The sequence below is a fragment of the Pristis pectinata genome, chromosome 21, assembly GCF_009764475.1.
Source record: "Pristis pectinata isolate sPriPec2 chromosome 21, sPriPec2.1.pri, whole genome shotgun sequence".
NCBI classification, from domain to species: domain Eukaryota; kingdom Metazoa; phylum Chordata; class Chondrichthyes; order Rhinopristiformes; family Pristidae; genus Pristis; species Pristis pectinata.
Window position 1 is genome coordinate 6,100,428 of NC_067425.1, and position 20,497 is coordinate 6,120,924.

At 44.8% G+C, this 20,497-nt stretch overlaps 1 protein-coding gene across 3 annotated transcripts in view; it reads right to left on the minus strand.

Moving 5' to 3' along the window:
- dph1 (diphthamide biosynthesis 1) overlaps positions 1-20,497 on the minus strand; it is a 618,447-nt gene that overhangs the window by 57,579 nt on the left and 540,371 nt on the right. For all 3 annotated transcript variants that reach the window (XM_052035832.1, XM_052035833.1, XM_052035831.1), the window contains one exon: positions 2,303-2,381. In XM_052035832.1, coding sequence (XP_051891792.1) covers positions 2,303-2,381 — 79 coding nt within the window. The remainder of the gene's footprint in view (positions 1-2,302; positions 2,382-20,497) is intronic.

Sequence of the window (20,497 nt, forward strand, 5' to 3'; positions counted from 1 at the left end):
CTCTTTCACAGATAACCTTATCCTGAATAATGATAAAATTAATCTTTTTATTTCATTTCCTCTATGTGTGTGGTTAAAGCTTAATTATCAATTGTTTGCTACAAATTACAATTGTGTTATTTCCTATATATATTTAACAATCGATGCTCTGTTTGCTGATTGATGTCATGAAACTGAATGGCATTCGATCTTTCTTTGGCATTTATTTGCTTCTAAATGACCTTTTTTTTAAAATAGAACATATATTTCTTTCCCTCTCCTGGTATCCCTGCGGAATATGCCACAACATATTCTTAACTGTTCCTGCCCTTCCACCACTGACTGCAAGAGACCTGCATTGGCACTACTTTGGTTACCCTGGCAGCAGATCTGGGCCTAAGAAACAGATCCTGTCAGACCTGGCCGACCAACCCTCCAGAACAGCTCTGGAGGCTTCAGGTATTTAAGATTAACCTTCAGGATACTGTGGCAAAAATCATAGGGCCAATTAAAAGCAACACAAAAAGTGCTAGAGGAACTCAGCAGGTCAGGCAGCATCTGTGGAGGGAATCAGTCCTGATGAAGGGTCTCGACCTGAAACGTCGACTGTCCACTTCCCTCCATAGATGCTGCCTGACCTGCAGGGTTCCTCCAGCGCTTTTTGTGTTGCTCCAGATCCCATCATCTGCAGTCTCGTGTCTATAGAATTTTTAAAAACATTCTTTGAGTAGATTTTGTTACTATTTGCTTTATGTATGGAGAACAGGCAAGAATCATCCAATCCAATGGCTGGGTAGGTGGCCACCATGACAGTGAACACACAGGGTGGCCAATGATGGTGGTGGGGGTGGGGCTATGTCCAGAAATGTGCTATCCCCAGAGTTGTTGACAATAACTCGATGGGCAACACACTGAGCTCTCGCTGTCCCCTTGCAGACCAGATCTCCAACTCAAGACACAATCTGTTTTTACCAAATGGTCCAAGTACAAGCAAACAGTCAGTCACCTTCTCAAGTCCTAAGAGGTAAGAGGGGAAGAAGGAGTTGGGTGTACTCCCGGAATCTTCATCAGTGGACCTTTGACTGCCTCGCCTCTACATTCCCACTGATGGTTGCCTGATGTCCATTGTAAGTTTCAATCAGGTCTCCTCTTATTCTTGAACTGTCGAGAATGTAGGTCTCGTCTATTCAATTTCTCCTCATGCTGAAAACCTGCCTGGAATCAGTCTGGTGAATCTTTGGTGCACCACTTCTTTGGCAAGTACATCCTTTATTAGGTAAGGATATCAAACTGTACACGATACTCTAGGTGTCATCTCACCAAAGCCTGTACAACTAATTCATATAGGATTGGTGTAAGATGGGTGTTTGATTGTCGGCACAGAGTTGCCATGTTTTATCTCCATGACTAACTGCAGTAAGACTTCCTCACCCCTCTGTTCAAATCCTCTCATAATAAAGGCACATATACTATTTTCCTTCCTAATTGTTTGTTGCATCTGCGTGTTGGCTATCAGTGAATTGTGTAACAAACACACCCAGGTAACTTTGAACAGCAACACTAACTGCTCCCTTCCCATTTTAAAAAAAACCTCTGCTTTCTCGTTTGTTGTATCAAAGTGGATGGCCTCATGTTTTCCCATTAAATGTTCCACCTGTCATATACTTGCCCTCTCCCTGAGTTTGTCTTTATCCCCTTGAAGACATCCTCCACATACTTGCAATCGTTCCTCTTTTATATCATCAGCAAACTTGCAATTCTGACATTTGGCTTGCAAGGCCAGATCATTGATATGGATTGTGGGGTTAAAGTAATGGAGCTGGATCTGACTCCCACCTTGAAATGAATTCTTCCAGGAATAAGCAGCAGCAGCTGATTGATTATCTGCCTCATGTCATTGTGGTTCAAAACCCCAGTGCATGCAGTGAGTCTGTGCTATAACATTCCATTGTTATTCTTCATTCTCATGAGATGTCTCAGACGGGTGATCCAGCTAAGGTTCCACTACCTCCGTCATAGTCCATGACAGGATCTCCCAGTACCTGACCTCACCTATGCTCTGGACCGCAGCCATCTCACTGATATAACCCATAACATCTCAAAATGAAGAATCCTCACTTGGAATTGTGGACGTCATTCAGCCCATCGAATCGATGCTGGTTCTTTGTAGAGCAATTATGTCAGCTCCATTCATTGCTCTGCTCTTTCCCAGTAATTGTGGCCATTATTTTCACTCAAGCGCCTATTCATTTCCCTTTTGAAAACCCTGAATTTCCACCACCTCTCCAGGCAGTGAGTTCCTGCTTATCAGCTGAGCACTTACCTCATACGGTGTGAGCAGAGGTTTGGAAAAGGCCTTTCCCCAGTCGATGGAAAGTCTCGGACAGGCAACCTGGACCCACCTAGGGAAGGACAAAACCCCACACTGAATAAGGCCTTGTCAGCAGAGCAGAGATATATTCAACAAGAACTTATATTCTTTTGGTGTCTGTGACACAGTAAACCATTCCAACATGATCTAGAACACCGAACACAGAACAGTACAGCACAAGAACAGGTCCTTCAGCCCATGACGTTGTGCCGAACTAATGATGCCGAATTAAACTTACCCCTTCTGCCTGCACCTGGTTCATATTCCTCCATTCTCTGCATATTTATGTGCCTGTCTAAGAGCCTCTTAAACACCTTTATCTTACCTGCCTCCACCACCACCCCTGGCAGTGCATTGCAAGCACCCACCACCCTCTGTGTAAAAAACTTACCCCATACATCTCCTTTAAACTTTCCCCCCTCACATTACGTGCATGCCCTCTAGAATTAGACATTAGATGCTGGGAAAAATATACCAACTGTCTACTCTATCTATGCCTCTCATAATTTTATAAACTTCCATCAGGTCTCCCCTCAGCCTCCGCTGCTCCAGAGAAAACAACCCTAGTTTGTCCAACCTCTCCTTGTAGCATGTGTCCTCTAATAGCAGACAACAGATCTAATAACAGATCATTAAGCTGTGAGCACAGAGGCCTTTATTAACATTAACAAAGTAAATCACAACTCCAGTAACAATCTGTGTTTATGTTGGAGCCTTAATGTTGTGAAATGTCCCGAGACGTTTGAGTTTTAATCAACTAAAATTTGACACTGAGGAGGCATTAGGATTGGCGTCCAAACATTTGTTTCAGGAGGTAAGTTGTGTGGAACATGTAAAGGGAGGAGACAGAGGTCAGAGGAACAGATAGTAGTAGTAGGTAGCTGTCTCTCTGATTGGAGGCCTGTGACTACTGGTGTGCCGCAGGGATCGGTGCTGGGTCCGTTGTTGTTTATCATATTTATTAATGATTTAGATGATAATGTGGTAAACTGGATCAGCAAATTTGTGGATGACACCAAGAGCGGGGGTATAGCAGACAGCAAGGAAGGCTATCAAAGCTTGCAGTGTGATCTTGACCAGCTAGGAAAATGGGCTGAAAAATGGCAGATGGAATTTAATCCAGTCAAGTGTGAGGTGTTGCACTTTGGGAGGACAAACCAGGGTAAGACTTACGCAGTGAATGATAGGGCTCTGAGGTGTGTGGTAGAACAAAGGGACCTGGGTATACAGATCCATAATTCCTTTAAAGTGTCACAGGTAGATAGGGTCATAAAGAGAGCTTTTGGCACATTGACCTTCATAAATCAGGGCATTGAGTACAGGAGTTGGGATGGTATGTTGAAGTTGTACAAGATGTTGGTGAGGGTGAATTTAGAGTATCGTGTGAAGTTCTGGTCACCTACCTACAGGAAAGATATCAATACGCTTGAAAGTGCAAAGAAAATTTACATGGATGTTGCCGGGACTTGAGGACCTCAGATATAGGGGAAGGCTGAATAGGTTAGAACTTTATTCTCTGGAGCGCAGGAGAATGAGGGGAGATCTTATAGAGGTATACAAAATTATGAGGGGCATAGACAGGGTGAATGCATGCAGGCTTTTTCCTCTCAGGTTGGGTGAGACTAGAACTAGAGGACATAGGTTTAGGGTGGAAGGTGAAATATTTAAGGGGAATCTGAGGGGAAACTTCTTCACTCAGAGGGTGCAGAACGAGCTGCCAGAGGAAGTGGTAGATGCGGGTTCAATTGTAACATTTAAGAGAGGTTTGGACAAGTACATGGATGGGAGGGATTTGGAGGGATATGGTCCAGGTCCAGGTGCAGGTAAGTGGGACTAGGCAGAAGATCAGGTCAGCATGGACTAGATGGGCCAAAGGGCCTGTTTCTGTGCTGTAGTGCTCTATGACTCTGTAGGTTTCGGAGAGAGTTCCAGAGCTTGGGTCCTTGGCAGCTGAAGGCACGGCTGCCAATGGTGGAGCAAAATACATTGAGGAGTCAAGTGGAGCTGGAGGACTGCGGGGGTCTTGGGGGTTTGTGGGGCTGGTCGTAGGAACAGGGGCTGTCACATGCTGAAAGATGTGACCGGTATTCACTGCTCCCTCACCCCAGCAAGTGTTAGGACCTCAGCATCACACATTCACGTGCACAACTTCCCAGTAAACACAGTACTCCATTCCTCACCCCCGTCCTGAACTTGCTTGTGGCCGAGGGGAGGAGGTTACTAAGTTTCCCACCCGCCCTGCCTTTATACCACAGCTGGGGGCAGAAGACGACAGTGAACTAGAGAGCTGGACTGTGCAAATGGTCACGAATCAGCCAGCTCCCTGCAGACGCAAAATATTTCAGAGGCTAATTTAATGGTGCCAACTGTAATCAGGCAGTAAATCATTTTTAGCGCTACAACCTTGCGAGAAGGCAGCTCCTGAATATTTTATACTCACTGGCTGCCAAGTTACTGGACAAGGAGGAAGCACACAATATCCCGAGTATTTACCCCAGGGCTGCGGGCTCGCTTTATCCTTTATTGCCCAGTATCGTGTGTCCTGGCAGTAGGTGCACTGAGAATACTTATGGAAGCTTTCGGCGGCAGGTTGTTTGTGACTGAGTTACAGCCCATGTCATGTGCTCTCCCTTGGGTACCGTCCATCTCAACCAGAGTCTGTTTAGGTGGCAATCCTTTGCCTTTTTTACTTTAATTTTGAAAATTCCCTCCCCTCCTCTCTCCCGAAGGCTTGGCAGGTTGAACAAGTGGTTGTAGTACAGGTAGTGGGTGCTAATCAGCTGTTCCACTGCATTCCCACACACGTTTCTGCAAAAGAAGGATCGCAATCTGGAGATGGGACTTCCCAAATAATCCTTCCACCCTTTCCTGTCTTCCCGATAATTCAGCACAGAGCCCAGGATGCACCCAGGTCTCTGGTCAACCTGGCTTGTTGTGGGAACCATTCCACTGAGGAGATTAACATCAGTAATCTCTTTAGTTAAACAAAACTAAGTGAATGACTGCTAATGGACGCGTCACTGAGTTATGTCACAAAGTGCAGGGACACCAGCTCTCCATCTGTAACTTCCTCCCCCATGACAGAATCAGGCATCTCCACCTCCTCCAATTCCATATTTCCTTATGACATAGGAGGATATTCAGCCCATTAAGTCCATGCCAGCTCATAGAGCATTCCCATTCCATGTGACCTAATCTCCTTACATTCCCATCAACCCCCCCCCCCCACCCCCCCTCAGATTCTACAACTTACCTTTAGACTTGGAGCAATATACAGTGGCCAATTAACCTACCAGCCTACACATCTGGGGGAGATGAGACGAAACTGGAGGATCCAGAGAAAAGGTGGTCACAGGAAGAACGTGCAAACTTCGCACGGAGGTCAGGATTGAACTCGCATCACTGGGACTGCGAGGCAGCAGCTCTGTTAGCTGATTCACTGTGCCGCCACCCCAATTTCCATCTCTTGCACATCCCTGGTTTCTACTGGCATCCAGACTTCCAGCTATCCAGGACCTGGAATCCCTGGAATTCCATCCTATACCTTCCATGCTTTCTCTCCTCCTTTAAAATGCCCTGAAAACCCACATCTTTGACCGTCTTCAACAATTTGTTCAGACAACAGGCCCTGAGTTAAATTTTGCCTGCTTGAGCTCCAGAGAAGCTCCCTGACTTGTTATAACAAGTGAAGGTGCTATATAACTGCAAGGAATTAGCCACTTTCATTAGTGCTTCTAGAATGACCTTTCCCCATTGTTTCATTAAAAAAATTGCCTGCTTCCTCTTCAACAACATGTCCATGGAGCCCAACCAAGACTCTTTCAGGCAGTGAGCAGCCTGTTGCACTGCTCCCAGTCCTCTCTATTATCAGGTCACTCCTTATTCCTTGCTGGCGATTAGACTGCATCTATGCAGTGTCACGGAAACTGGCCTACTGCAGCTTCTGAGGCCAGAATCATTCAGGAGAGAAATCAGCAGTGGCACTGCATTCCAGAATGTATTTGAGTTAATCACAGAGCTCAGCCTGCTCTTAAACTGCCCCAACTCTCTGCAGATCCATACCCTGCCAACAGCGTGTTCACTACATTCATGGGGGGAGGGATCATCTGTTTTCGTTGGAACTGCACACACTGGGCCTTTGTAAAAATGCAGATTGTAGATGTGGTGTGTGAGTGTGCGTTTGTGTTTGAGAGAGAGGTAGCTAGATAAAGAGAGAGAAAGAGAGAGGGAGGGAGAGAGGGAGAGAGGGAAAGAGAGGGAGGGAGAGAGAGAGAGGGAAAAAGAGAAAGACTGAGGAAGAGAGTGAGAGAGAGGGAGAGAGAGAGAACAGGAGGGAGGGAGAGGAAGAGAGAGAATGAGGGAGAGAGGATGATTTTGCTCTAAATCCATGTCCAGTGGCACTTTTCAAAGGAGCTGTGAGTTGGAGTGAGGAAATGACGGCAAAATCGATCATTATTTCGATCCGCTAACACTTACACTGCTGCTCTCCCTGCATGTGAAATGTCAGAGTTAAGTGGTGGGATATGTTGGGAGACCACCTTTGTCTGTGCCCCTTGTCACTGAGTTCTTGGACAAAATTTGAGCACCAATTATCTTAATTCAAAGCCTTGTGTGTGACATGCATTAAGGGTAGCGCATTGCAATTTGCACACATCAGGTTACATCAGACTGTCTGGGATCCAGGTTACTACAAATTCTCAGGCACCAGGTTATTGCAGGCACAGCAGGTACCTGGTTAAATCAGTCTCTTCAAACACCAGGAAATATTGGACGGCCTGACTGTTGGATTATGACAGATGGTCGGAGCAGGATATGACACTGGCCTAGCACTAGATAGTGACAGACAGCCTGGCACTGGGCACTGGGTCACCGGCAGACAGCCCAATACTGGGTGCTGGGCTGGGACAGATAGCCTGACACTGGGTCACAACAGACAGCCCAGCACTGGGTCACAACAGACAGCCTGAACTGGGCACTGGGTCGTGACAGATAGCCCAGCACTGTGTCCTGACAAACGCTGAGCACTGGGTCATGACAGACAGCCTGCACTGGGCACTGCCTCATGATAGACATCCCGCACTGGGTCACGACAGTCTGCACTGCGTCACGACAGCCCGCACTGGGCACTGCCCCATGACAGACATCCTGCACTGGGTCACGACAGTCTGCACTGGGTCATGACAGCCCACACTAGGCACTGCCCCACGGCAGACATCCCGCATTGGTTCACGACAGATGCCCAGCACTGCGCCACAAGAGGCATCCCGCACTGGGACGTGACAGAGCCCAGCACTGCGCCATGACAGACATCCTGCACTGGGTCACAACAGATAGCCCAGCACTATGTCCTGACAAACGTTCAGCACTGCGCCAGGACAGACAGCCCACACTGGATCACGACAGACAGCCCGCACTGGGCACTGCGCCACGAGAGACAGTCCACACTGGGCACTGTGTCACAACAGACAGCCTGCACTGGGTTATGACAGATGCCCAGCACTGTGCCACGACAGGCATCCCACACTGGGCACTGGGTCACAACAGATGACCAATCACTTGGTTACGACAGGCAGCCCTGCACCTGGTAGCCTTGCTTTGGCGCACTGCCTGAACCCCAGGTTAGGGCTTACTGCCTGAGAACCAGGTTGCACTAGATGACAAAAAGGGCAAGACTAAATTGCTGAGATTTACAGAGATCAATAAGCATCACAAACATTTGGTTAATGTTCTTCTAACTCAGCACTGTTGGATGTCTGTACTTCGGATGTCTCCAGAATGTGAAACAAGCTGACAGTGGCAAATAGATCTGTTAGAGCACTCTGAACTATCAGGTGGAGGGAGGGTTGGGTGTCTTCAGTGAATAGGCTGACAGCATATTGATTGAAACTGTGCTGTTAATTAACAGGAAACATGAATTCTCTCTTCAGGTAACACAAAACAATTGACCAAAAAAAAACTGCAAGTGCCACACTGTGATGACACAGAGTCATGTTTGCCTTGTTCCTGTGCGATTTAACTACCATCCAGAGTAATCAAAACTGAAGCCCAGTTACACACGAACCCTGTACTGCCTAAACAGCCTGTCTGCTTAGCTTGGTTGGTACCATCTTTGGCCTTGAATCAATCAGTCGTGGGTTCGAATCCACTACGGGTTTGAGATATTAGTCAAGGTTGACAGAGGCGTAGCATTGGAGTTGTTTCAGCATTGTGGAAACTTGAACTTGAATTGATACAGGGCTCCTTGTGACCTCAGTATCGCCCAAAAGGCTTAACAGCCAATGAAGAATTAGAATCAGAATCAGGTTTATTATCATTGACTTACATGACGTGAAATTTGTTGTTTTACGGCAGCAGTACAGTGCAAAGACATAAAATTACTGTAAATTACAAAAATAAACCAGTAGTGCAAAAAAAGGAATAACGAGGCAGTGTTCACGGGTTCATGGACCATTCAAAAATCTGATGGCGGAGGGGAAGAAGCTGTTTCTGAATTATTGAGTGCGGGTCTTCAGGCTCCTGTACCTCCTCCCTGATGGTAATAACGAGAAGAGGGTGTGTCCCGGATAGTGAGGGTTCTTAGTGATGGATGCCACCTTCTAGAGGCATTGCCTCTGAAGATGTCCTCAATGGTGGGGAGGGTTGTGCCCGTGATGGAGCTGGCTGAGTCTACAACCCTCTGCAGCCTCTTGTGACCCTGTGCATTGGAGCCTCCATACCAGACTGTGATGCAACCAGTCTCTATTGAATTTCTACTGAAGTGTATTACTATGGTAAAATAAATAAAGTGGACCTTCTGTGTTCTTCAAGCTCCCACAAAAATGAAATAATGCCCAAATAATCTGCTTTTCTTAGAGTGATAATTGTTATGGGATAAATATTGACATACTTCCCTGGTACTGTATTGGAGTGTCAGCCTGGAGTATGTACTCTGGTCTCAGGGACAAAAGGTTGTGGTTTGAATTTCCACTGGAAGACTTAATCACATGATCTGGACTAACACTCTCAATGTATTCCTGAGGGAGTACCTGTTGGAGATGCTGCAGTTTGGATATGATATTAACCCAAGGCCCCAAACACCCTGGAGTAACTGTATCAGATCCCACAACACTGTTTCACAGAGTAGCAGGTGACTTATAGAACATAGAACAGTACAGCACAATACAGGGCCTTCGGCCCACAATGTTGTGCCGACCTTTAAACCTCGCCTAAGACTATCTAACTCCTTCCTCCCATATATCCCTCTATTTTAAATTCCACCATATGCTTATCTAACAATCTCTTGAATTTGACCAACGTACCTGCCTCCACCACGACCCCAGGCAGCGCATTCCATGCCCCAACCACTCTCTGGGTAAAAAACCTTCCTCTGATATCTCCCTTGAACTTCCCACCCATTACTTTAAAGCCATGCCCTCTTGTATTGAGCACTGGTGCCCTGGGAAAGAGGCACTGGCTGTCCACTCTATCTATTCCTCTTAATATTTTGTACACCAGCATCCTAACCAATAGTTATTCATCAACTAATGTCAAGAAATAGATTATCATATTATTGTTTGTGGGAGTTTGCTATGCTTAACTTGTTGCTCTGCTTCTTACACTGCAATAGTGACAATGCTTCAAAATTAATGCTTTGGCTACTAAGACACTGGGACCCTGAGGTTGTGAAGGATGCTGCGTAAATGCAGGTTGTTCATTTACTTGATTTAGTTTACAACAGGAAATACAGCACGAGTGATCATATGCATGGGCTGGTAGCTAGGAGAAAAGGAACTTGTACTCAATGAGTTAAAGGCCCGGGCAGCCTGACATCTAATAACTTGTCAGTGCTTTGACCGGGAAAGCAGAGGATGTATCAAAATTAGCCTATGGATGTTCCTTGACGTGTTTGCCAGCTGCAGCTCGTGAGTGGAGTGAAATCGCTTTTATGTCAGGTAGAACTGCAGGAAAATATCATAGCTGACATTTGTTGCTAATAAAGCATGTCCACATTTACTGGGAAGCCACATAGCACAGGAGGAGAGCCATTTGGCCTACCACGAATATCACAGGTCTTTACTGGAGCAAATCTAAACTAATCCCACTGGCCTTTTTCTCTGCCAATTGCCTCCTTCTAGATATATCCAATAAAGGATGGAAGGGTCTTTACTTCCTCTACCCTCCTCCAAAGAGCCACTGCTTACTCTTGGTGACAGTTTTACACTATTGGTCCTCATCATTAACTCTGAATGTCACTTTATTAAACCCCGACAATTTGAAAAAAGGAACACTAAGAAAAAAGCGAAAGGTTGTGCGGATGGAGTGAAATGAAATAAAATGTGGGGAATATCATGTAGAAGGTTAACCTAACACTAGTAGAGAGCTGATGGACCAAGTGGCCTGCTTCTGTGTTGCACTATCCCTGTAATTCTATTTCAAGTCTCAAGGTCAGTCCTTTTGAATGTTGGCCACATCAGCCCTCTCCCTTGCTTCAACTTCCACATCATGTCACATTCCAGTCTGCTCTTATGCTACAAACTCTGCTGACTGGTGTGGACTCAGATATCTGCACTCCTGCGTCAGTTTCTTCACCACTGCCTTCAATATTTTCGTTAACCCTACATCTTAACCTCCTCCAGCTGCTCAGCTTTCTGAGACATCTCCACATGTTCGATCCTGCTCTCTCCTGCATCTCTAAGTTGTGTTGCTGCATCATTGGCAGCTGACAAGGCCCTAAGCTCTGGAATTGCACCTCTGAGGTACCTCTAAGGTAGGCACGTGGATGTAAGAAAAATGGAGGGTTATGGGCTGTGTAGGAGGGAAGGGTTAAATTTATTATAGAATAGGTTTATATAGGTTGGCATAACATCATAGGCCGAAGGGCCTGTACTGTACTGTTTTATGTTCTAAAATTCTCACCATCACTCTCCCTCATCAAGATGCTCCCTGAAACCTTCCTCTATCATTGCTTTCACAAGACAAGGGAGCAGAAGCAGGCCATTCGGCCCATCGAGTCTTTTGGTCACTCGTTCTAATACTGTGGTCTACTTCTCATTGTTCCATATGTTTCTTTCCACTGCCCTCATCCATTTCCCTCCACTTACACCTCCTATCACCATCCTCCCTTGGAAGGCACCCAACAGCGTTTGTGTCGCCTGAACTCCATGTCACAGACCTGGCCTTACTTGTCTACCCCCCTCCTATTTCTCAGCAACTTAAAACACTCTACAGTAGCTTTCTTGTTTCGATGAAAGGTTATTGAACTCAATTCTGTTTCTCTCTCCTCAGGTACTGCCTGACCTGCTGAATATCCCCAGTAATTTCAGATTTCTAACATTTGCAGTTTTGTTTGGTTTTTTTGACCTCCTTCCACACCTTGCTGTCAAATTGTGTCTGACGGTCACTCCTGTGCGGTGCCCTGGCAAGTTGAGGTATGTGGGCATCCGTGGAATGGGGACATTACTAATGGATTTGACCCATAAGGAACAGCTCTGGAAGAGCTTGGATATTCACTGGTTCACAGGATGAATTGCAGCAGGCGCGAGGAGATCTGCAATCAGTCTAAGAGCACTGTTAATTTATAATGAAAACCATCAGCCTAAGAAGCAGCTGCAGCCATCCTTATGCATCAGTGATTAATGGATCAGGGAATTGATGGGTTTCACTGCACAGAAGGAGACCATTTAGCCCATTAGATCAGTGCTGAGTCTCTGTAAGAGTTATATTACTATTCTTGTTTCTTCTCAATTCACAAGTGAAGGATAACAGGAACAAGAGAAGCTTCTTCAGCTCCTTGTCCCGTCTGCCATTCAATTCCAAGATGGCAAATCTGCCACTGAACCTCATCGGCCTGCCTTAATCCTCTTGATAACAAAGTGTCTTGGATCTGAAATATTAACTGTTTCTCTTTCCATGGATGCTGCCTGACTTGATGGGTGTTTCCAGCATTTTCTGTTTTTATTTCAGAGTTCAAGCATCTGCAGGTTTATTGATTTCCAGATTCCCGCTGTCCTTTGAATGAAGAGGAGTTTCTTGACATCCCCAGAGATGAACTGCTTCTAATTTTAAGGTTACACCATTATGGATTGCTTTTCCATTACTGGCCGCTTACGGACAGGCACACCTTGGAAGGGAAGCACTAATCTGCTTCTCTTTCCTCAGATGCTGCCTGACCTGCTGAGTGTTTCCAGCCTTTTTCTGTTTTTATTTAGGATTTTCAGCGTTTGCAGTTTTTTTTATTTTCATTATGGACAGGCATTCCCTGTCTTAGTGACTGTCTGTATAATGACATTTTCCCATCCTGAACCTTTGTTATTTTAACGATGAAACTAAGTTACTTAAATTTCATGATTTAAGTGAAAAGAGTCTTAAATTCTCAAAACTGTGTGTTTTCAGCTTGGTGAATCTCTCAGCACCCTTTCCATGCATCCAAAAGTAAAGTCTCCAAAAGTGTTCTGCTGGTTTACAGAAGAAAAAACAGTACGTGGGAAGGCTAATGTTGCAGATGCTGGAAATCTGAAATAAAATCATAAAATTAAGCCAGGCAGCATTGGTGGAGGGAGAAACTGTTTTAATGCTTCACATTAATGATCTTTCTAAAAGTTCTCTTGAAAAGTTACTGACCCAAACTGCTAACTCTGTATTTCTCTCTCTGCATGAGCTGCCTGCAGTCCTAGAACTTTTCATTTGTGTTTACTCGTTTGCACAGCACCTTCTAGAAGCCCAGGGCATAAAGTGTGCTTTCCAGCCACTCATTTCCTTTTGAGCTGTAATCATGGAGATGTGCTGGGCAACTTGAGCAGAGCTCACTCCCACAAACAATGACATGATAGTGACCAGATCATCGGTTTTAGTGACATTGATTGAACAATAAATACTGCATTGGGTAGAACCGGCAGTAGACGATCGGGGAACTTTAAGTGTTGACAGATTATGCTCCAACCCATTACAGTTCAACTCTGACGTGGGTGGGGGATATGTTCCTGAAAAAAGAGACACACGAGACTGCAGATGCTGGAATCTGGAACAACAGACAATCTGCTGGAGGAACTCAGCCGGTTGAGCAGCATCTGTCAGGGGGTAGGTGGTGGCGGGGGACGAATTATCGATGTCAGGGTTTTGACCTCCACAGGTGCTGCTCAACCTGCAGATTGTTTGTTGTTCCTGAAAAAGACCTTGTAAATTGATACTACGTTACTCAAGGGATTAAGTATTTGGGGGCATACGAAAAGATTAGAATTTTTATTAGTCACATGTACATCAAAACACACAGTGAAATGCATCTTTTGCGTAGAGTGTTCTGGGGGCAGCCCGCAAGTGTCGCCACGCTTCCGGCGCCAACATAGCATGCCCACAACTTCCTAATCCGTACGTCTTTAGAATGTGGGAGGAAACCCACGCAGACACGGGGAGAATGTACAAATTCCTTACTGACAGTGGCTGGAATTGAACCTGGGTCACTGGCACTGTAATAGCGTTACGCTAACCGCTATGCTACTGTGCCGCTCTACGCTACTGTGCTGGTACCAAGTTATGGTAACTTTATTTCATAATGAAAAGTTATTTAAACTACTCTGTGGTACTGAACTATTACCAGAAGTTCAGGTACGAGGCCCATTACTACTTTCCTGGGCAAAAACTGCCTCTGTGTGCCAAAGTTTTGTGTATTCATTCCTCAGGATGTAGACAGCACTGGCAATGGCCAACTGTTGACGCCCTGTGAGGGTGGAAGGAAACCTTAGGTCACCTACATCATGTGGGCAGAGGTCAGCTGCAGGTCGGACTAGTGAAACCAGCAGGATCACCTTCAGTGGAGACACAGGAGACTACAGGCGCTGGAAACTGGAGCAACACACGAGATGCTGGAGGAACTCAGCGGGTCAGGCAGCATCTACGGAGGGAAATGGACAGTCGATGTTTTGGGTCAAAACCCTTCCTCTGGATGGGTTTAGACAATCATTGTCCCTTTTTGCCCAGTGTCAACCAATCAATAGTTAAACTGCATGATCTGCTACAGAGGTATTTGAACCCTCCACCTCCAAGTCATTGGTCGTGTACACTTGTCACTGTGTTTCCATATGTGGTTGGGAGTTTGTGCATGTGAATCTGTGTGTGTGTGTGTGTGTGTGTGTGTGTGTGTGTGTGTGTGTGTGTGTATACATGTCAGTATGTATGTAAATTAATTTGTCCAAGTGAGTTTGCATGCATATGTGTGTGTGTGTGTCTATGTGTCTGAGAGAGAGATGGTATGTTGTCTGTGGGTGTATGTAAGTGGAGGTTTTGGTTAGAGTGCGTGTGTGAGTGAATATGAGCGCAGGAGTGTGTGTGTATATGTGTGTGTGGGAGACAGCATGAATATGAGCAGGTAAGCATTATGTGACTGTGTTGTTCTGTGATTACATCTGAACGTCAGTGCAGGGGTATGAGAGCCCATATAACTTGCATTCCATCAAAAAGTGCTGCAAATATCAATGTTTATCGATCTGCCAGATACAAGCAAAGGTTACTGGCAAAAACCACCTGACAAAGATTGTTCTGCAATGGGAACTCAGAGGGTTCGGAGGGTCTTCCGGATGAGGGGAGGGAACACGGATTCAAATCGTATCAGGTGAGAATTTGGAGGAATGACCTTTGTGGGTATGAACAGCAATCTCTTCTGACCCATGATTAATTTGGGCATTGCACAGCCTGATAGTTTCACAAACATGAACATAACTCACTCAGCCACAAATTCTCCCAAAGCAATTTTGTTCATTACAAATACCTCTCATTGCACGGAATAAATATTAAGTCTTCAAGCACTGAACTAATCTTGACAACATTCATGATTTCATAATAACTGCCTGTATATTCCAGTTAAGTGGGTCATTTTTTAAAGGGTAAAGTGTCTTTCTTATTCATTTACACTATTGTAAGATTGATCTCTATTTTCACTCGTGGTGTTAATTGTTCCTCCACATTCTCAAGCAATGTAAAGACACCATCATATCTTTCAAGGCCCATTTATATTGAAGACTTTGTCAAATGCACAATGTACTTGCCTTTAAGAACTGCAAAAGCCAGGAGAACAGAATCCTTCCCTCCTTCTGTATTCACCTAAATTTTCATCACATCAGACAGGAACAGGTGGGTTCCATTGTATTTACAGACACAGTAATTCATGGAGGAACTGATGGCAGGTCTTCCATACAGTGAATCCTGCTCTCTAACCCTACTTCACCTGAAGGTGTCACTCCTGGGGTTTATTTCCTCAACATTCAATGGTGTGAAACAGATCCCAGTGCAGATGCAGCCTCTTTTAATAGAAGTAAAAATGGGACTAAAATGGACTGTTGACCTGCTATATCTGCCTGAGATCATTGCACAATGTCCCCATTTGTTACGTCACAGAAGACTGACCTGTGTTTGAAACGTTGGATAAATTCAGTAATCTAAACTATAACGTAACTACTGTTCCTCACCTCTGATTCCACTCTCGTATATTGTTCTCCTCACCTTAAGTGAGCTTCCAAAATTCTGGTGCTCACAACTGAATATAACACTCTAAGGTCGTCTCCTTGATGTTTTAGCAAGAATAAAACCAGACACACCACTGAACTCTGCAGTGGTTCAACAGGTGTCCTCCCTTCAGGGCAACTAGGGGTGGGCAAGTACTGGCCAGACAAGCAATGCACACATTTTAACTCGTGACAACAACATGTAATCAAAACCCCTTTTAGAACATTGCTTTGAGAGAAGAATAATCCTGCTCAGTGGTACAGCTTGTAGAACAGCTGTCTCACAGCTTCAGTGACCTGGGTTCGATTCTGACCTGCAGTGCTGTCTGTGTGGGGTTTGAACATTCTCCCTGTGACTGTTTCCTTGGGGTGCTCCAGTTTCCTCCCACATCCTCGCTTGACAGCACATACTCGACTTCCTCATCAGCAGACCTCAGTCAGTGAGGATTGGTAACAACACCTCCTCCTTGCTGAACATCAACACAGGTGCACCTCAAGGCTGCCTGCTTAGCCCCCTGCTCTGCTCTTTATACACACATGACTGCCTGGTTAAGCACAGCTCCAATGCCGTCTTCAAAGAAAGCTCACCAGCGCCTCTACTTCCTCAGGATGCTCAAGAAATTTGGCATGTCCCCTTTGACGCTCACCAACTTTTATCGATGCACCATAGAAAGTATCGTATCTGAATGCATCACGGCTTGATACGGCAACTGCTCTGCCCAGGACCACAAGAAACTGCAGAGAGTTGTGGACACAGCCCAGCACATCATGGAAACCAGCCTCCCCTCCATGGATGCTGTCTAGACCTCTCGCTGCTTTGGTGAAGCAGCCAGCATAATCAAAGACCCCACCCACCTGGGTCATTCTCTCTTCTCTCCTCTCCCATCAGGCAGAAGATACAGGAGCTTGAGGACACATACCACCAGGCTCAAGGACAGCTTCTATCCCACAGTGATAAGACTATTGAACGGTTCCCTTATACAATGCGATGGACTCGTTACCTCACAATCTACCTTGTTTGACCTTGCACCTTATTGTCTACCTGCAATGCACTTTCCTGTAGCTGTGACACTTTACTCTGTATTCTGTTACTGTTTTTACCCTGTACTACCTCAATGCACTGTGTAATGAATTGATCTGTACGAGTGGTATGCAAGGCAAGTTTTTCACTCTACCTCAGTATAAGTGACAATAATAAACCAATACCAATAACAATACAAAAATTCGCCAATAACACTACTGTTGTTGGACGAATCACAGTTGGCGACGAGTCCGCTTACTGGGTTAAGTGGTGCAACCTCTCGCTCTACGTCAGCAAAACTAAAGAGTCAGCAGCTTTAAATTCCTGCATGTTAGCATATCAGATGACCTGTCCTGGGCCCAGCACATAGATGCAATCAGAAGGAAAGCATGCTAGCATCTTTACTCTCTTAGCAGGTAAAGGAGGTTAGTCATGTCACCGAACACTCTAACAAACTTCTACAGATGTATTGTTGAAAATACCCTGACTGGTTGCATCATGGTCTGGTACGGCAATTGGAATGCACAGGAACGTAAGAAGCTGCAGAGAGTAGTGGACTCAGCCTGATACATCATGGGCACATCCCTCCCCACCATCAGTAGTATCTACATGAGGTGCTGCCTCAAGAAGGCAACATCCATCATCAAAGATCTCCACCATCTGGGCCATGCCATCTTCTCACAGCTCCCATCGGGCAGGAGGTACAGAAGCCTGAAGTCCCTCACCACTGGGTTCAAGAACAGCTACTTCCCTTCAACCATTCAGTTCTTGAACCAACCGGCACAACCCTAATCACCACTATAGTTTAGCAACAATATGACCACTCTTATCACTTTACACTAAAATGGACTTTTTTGTTCTAATTGCATTTTTTTCTGTAAAAATTGTGTATAATTTATGTTTAATTTCTGTTTTTCTTGTGAATGCTGCTTATATGATGCTATGTGCCTGTGATGCTGCTGCTAGTAAGCTTTCCATGGGACCCGTGCACACATGGATTTGTGCACGTGACAATAAACTCGACTTCGACATGTGGATTGGTAGGCTAATTAGTAATTGCCGCCAGTGTGTGGGTGAATGTGGGAGCTGACACAAATGTGGGGAGAGTTAAAAAATGTGATTAGCGTAAATAGGTGCTTGATGATTGGTGGGTGAAAAGCCTGTTTCTGTGCTGTGTGATTCTACGACTTGGCAGTTCGGGTTGGGCATTCTTTAATGTGAATGGCTGTAAGAAGGAGGAGGAGGGACTGGAGATGAAGAACGGGATGAGAATGAAAAGGGTAGCAGCTGGAACGTAATAACCTTAATAGAGAGATAACCCTAAGGTGCAGAGGGAGGGGATGTGGGAGGAGTTCCAGGGGACTGGCACAATGTCCGAAGGCTCTGCTATTGATGCTGGTGGTAAAGGATGCTGCACAGAGCTGGAGACTTAAAAGATGTAAAACATATAAACCAAGGAATTTGGATGAGCCAGAACTTATTATGGGGGCTGGAGGAGAAGTGGCATTCTGAAACTTTGTATGATCAATGGGAATAACAGCACCTTAATTTGATGAACCTAATGAAGGAATTGTTGCCTGGGCCAGCACAGAAAGGAAACAAACTACCCACAGCCACAGTGCCTCACACCCACTGAGGGTGGGACCCTGAAATCTCACTTTGCCTTCAATTCACGCTGAGTGTGTGAGACAGGTTAACTGGCACATCTGCTCACACTCACCATTGGCGACCAAATCCTGCCTTCACTTGATATTTTGATGAATTTCCTCTGCTCTAAGGCAGGAGAAATTAATTGACATTCTGAATGATGCCAATTATTCAAATCCATTAATTTCAGTCTCCAGGGAAAACACCACCTCTGATCAGAGATGACAAGATGTAGAATTAGACTGGCTCTGACCTGAACATCTCTCAAGTTGGGACAGGGTTCCATCCAGGATCAGATCATTTAATCCGCCTTTTGAACTGCATTTAAAAGTTCACTCACTCTCTTTTATATTTTCCTTCTTCAATGTACTTCAGTTCCTCCCTGCTCAGATTTCTTTAGAAGTATTCAGCTGTTTCTAATTCACTTGCCGGGTGCTAATAAGAAAGGCACACATTGGATAGCTTGGTTGTATTGTAATAAATTTAGAACCCAACTGGCTAGACTTTAAACCCTTTGGCAATGATTTTAATATGATTGCCTCAAAGTTATTAAAAAAATCTGCAGTAGGCTCTCTTGATATAACTTGCAATTAAATGACTGTGTTATAAATCATTTTAAAATTAACTTCATTATAGTCAGTGCAAAATTTCATGTACTTAAGACACAACTTGGACATTACACAGCCATTTAGATACAATGAAGCTCTTAATTTGATCAAATAAATATTTTTTAAAAGCCTCTAAGACACCAGAGTTCCTAAATGCCTATAATTTGATCTTCTTCCCTTAACACCTGCAATCCTTCCTAGATGATTAATATTGTACAACATTAGCAACTCTATTGTGGCAGTGCACTCAACCACAGTGGACAGACCTTTCTCAGCCTTTCATTGTAATTTACACATTTTTCTCTTGCTTTCAACATTCCTTTGCCAAAACTCATGGCAATTCCAGAAACTGGGAAACCAGAGATGGGGAGCCAAAGCCAAGAGCAACACACAAAATGCTGGAGGGACACAGCGAGTCAGGCAGCATCTATGGAGGAATACGGACAGTCAACATTTTGGGTCGAGACCCTTGAATTGTCACAGTACCATCACTGGCCGGAGGCTATAATCACAACATGACATGTTCACAAAGAAAGTTTACCTTATAAATGTGAAACAACAAATTATATCGGAAAACAATTAACAGAAAGTATGGCCTGCTGCTGCCAATGAACTTGGTGTTTAATTTCCTTGGTCTGTTGCTTTATAGCATTTAAATTTAATGGCATAACACATAATTAAATTAACACATTGTAATCTACGAAAAAACATCTAAGTCCACAGTTTGATACCACTGGCCAAGATAAAAATTATATTAAACAAATCAATAACAATGCTATTTAATAAGTTCCTGCATGTTGCATTGAGGATGATCCAAAGCTCCACAGCGGTCTAAATCAAGTGGAAGTTGAAACCACTGGACAATTACAGTACATATTCACCGAGGGTCAGACCTGCGCTGATAGTGCTGGCTTCTTGAAACAAGATCACACAGAGCTAACATCAAACACCTCATCCACCGACCCTGTGTTCAATCCCACATCGCACATGCATCGTTTATTGCATCCCATACTCTTTCCCTGCATTTCATCACTGATGTGAATCTCACACACTGTCCAGTGCCTTACCTACTGGTTTGTATTACAGATTGTTCTCTGCCCTATATCTTGTCTCAGATCCCACAATCTGTCCCATATCATGCATTTACTTGATGTCTCATGTCTACCTCATATCTCACATACCAATCCATGCCTCATGCTCAGACTCTTGTCATATATTTAACCTATATCTCACACTGTGGCCTGTACCTCATGTCCTGATCCATATCTCACACACTGTCCCATATCTTGCACAATCTATTCCATATTCCACACCTTGTCTCATATCCCACATTCAGCCCCATAGCACACACAATCCTATGTCTCAGGCCTGACTCATATCTCACATACAAACCTGTAGC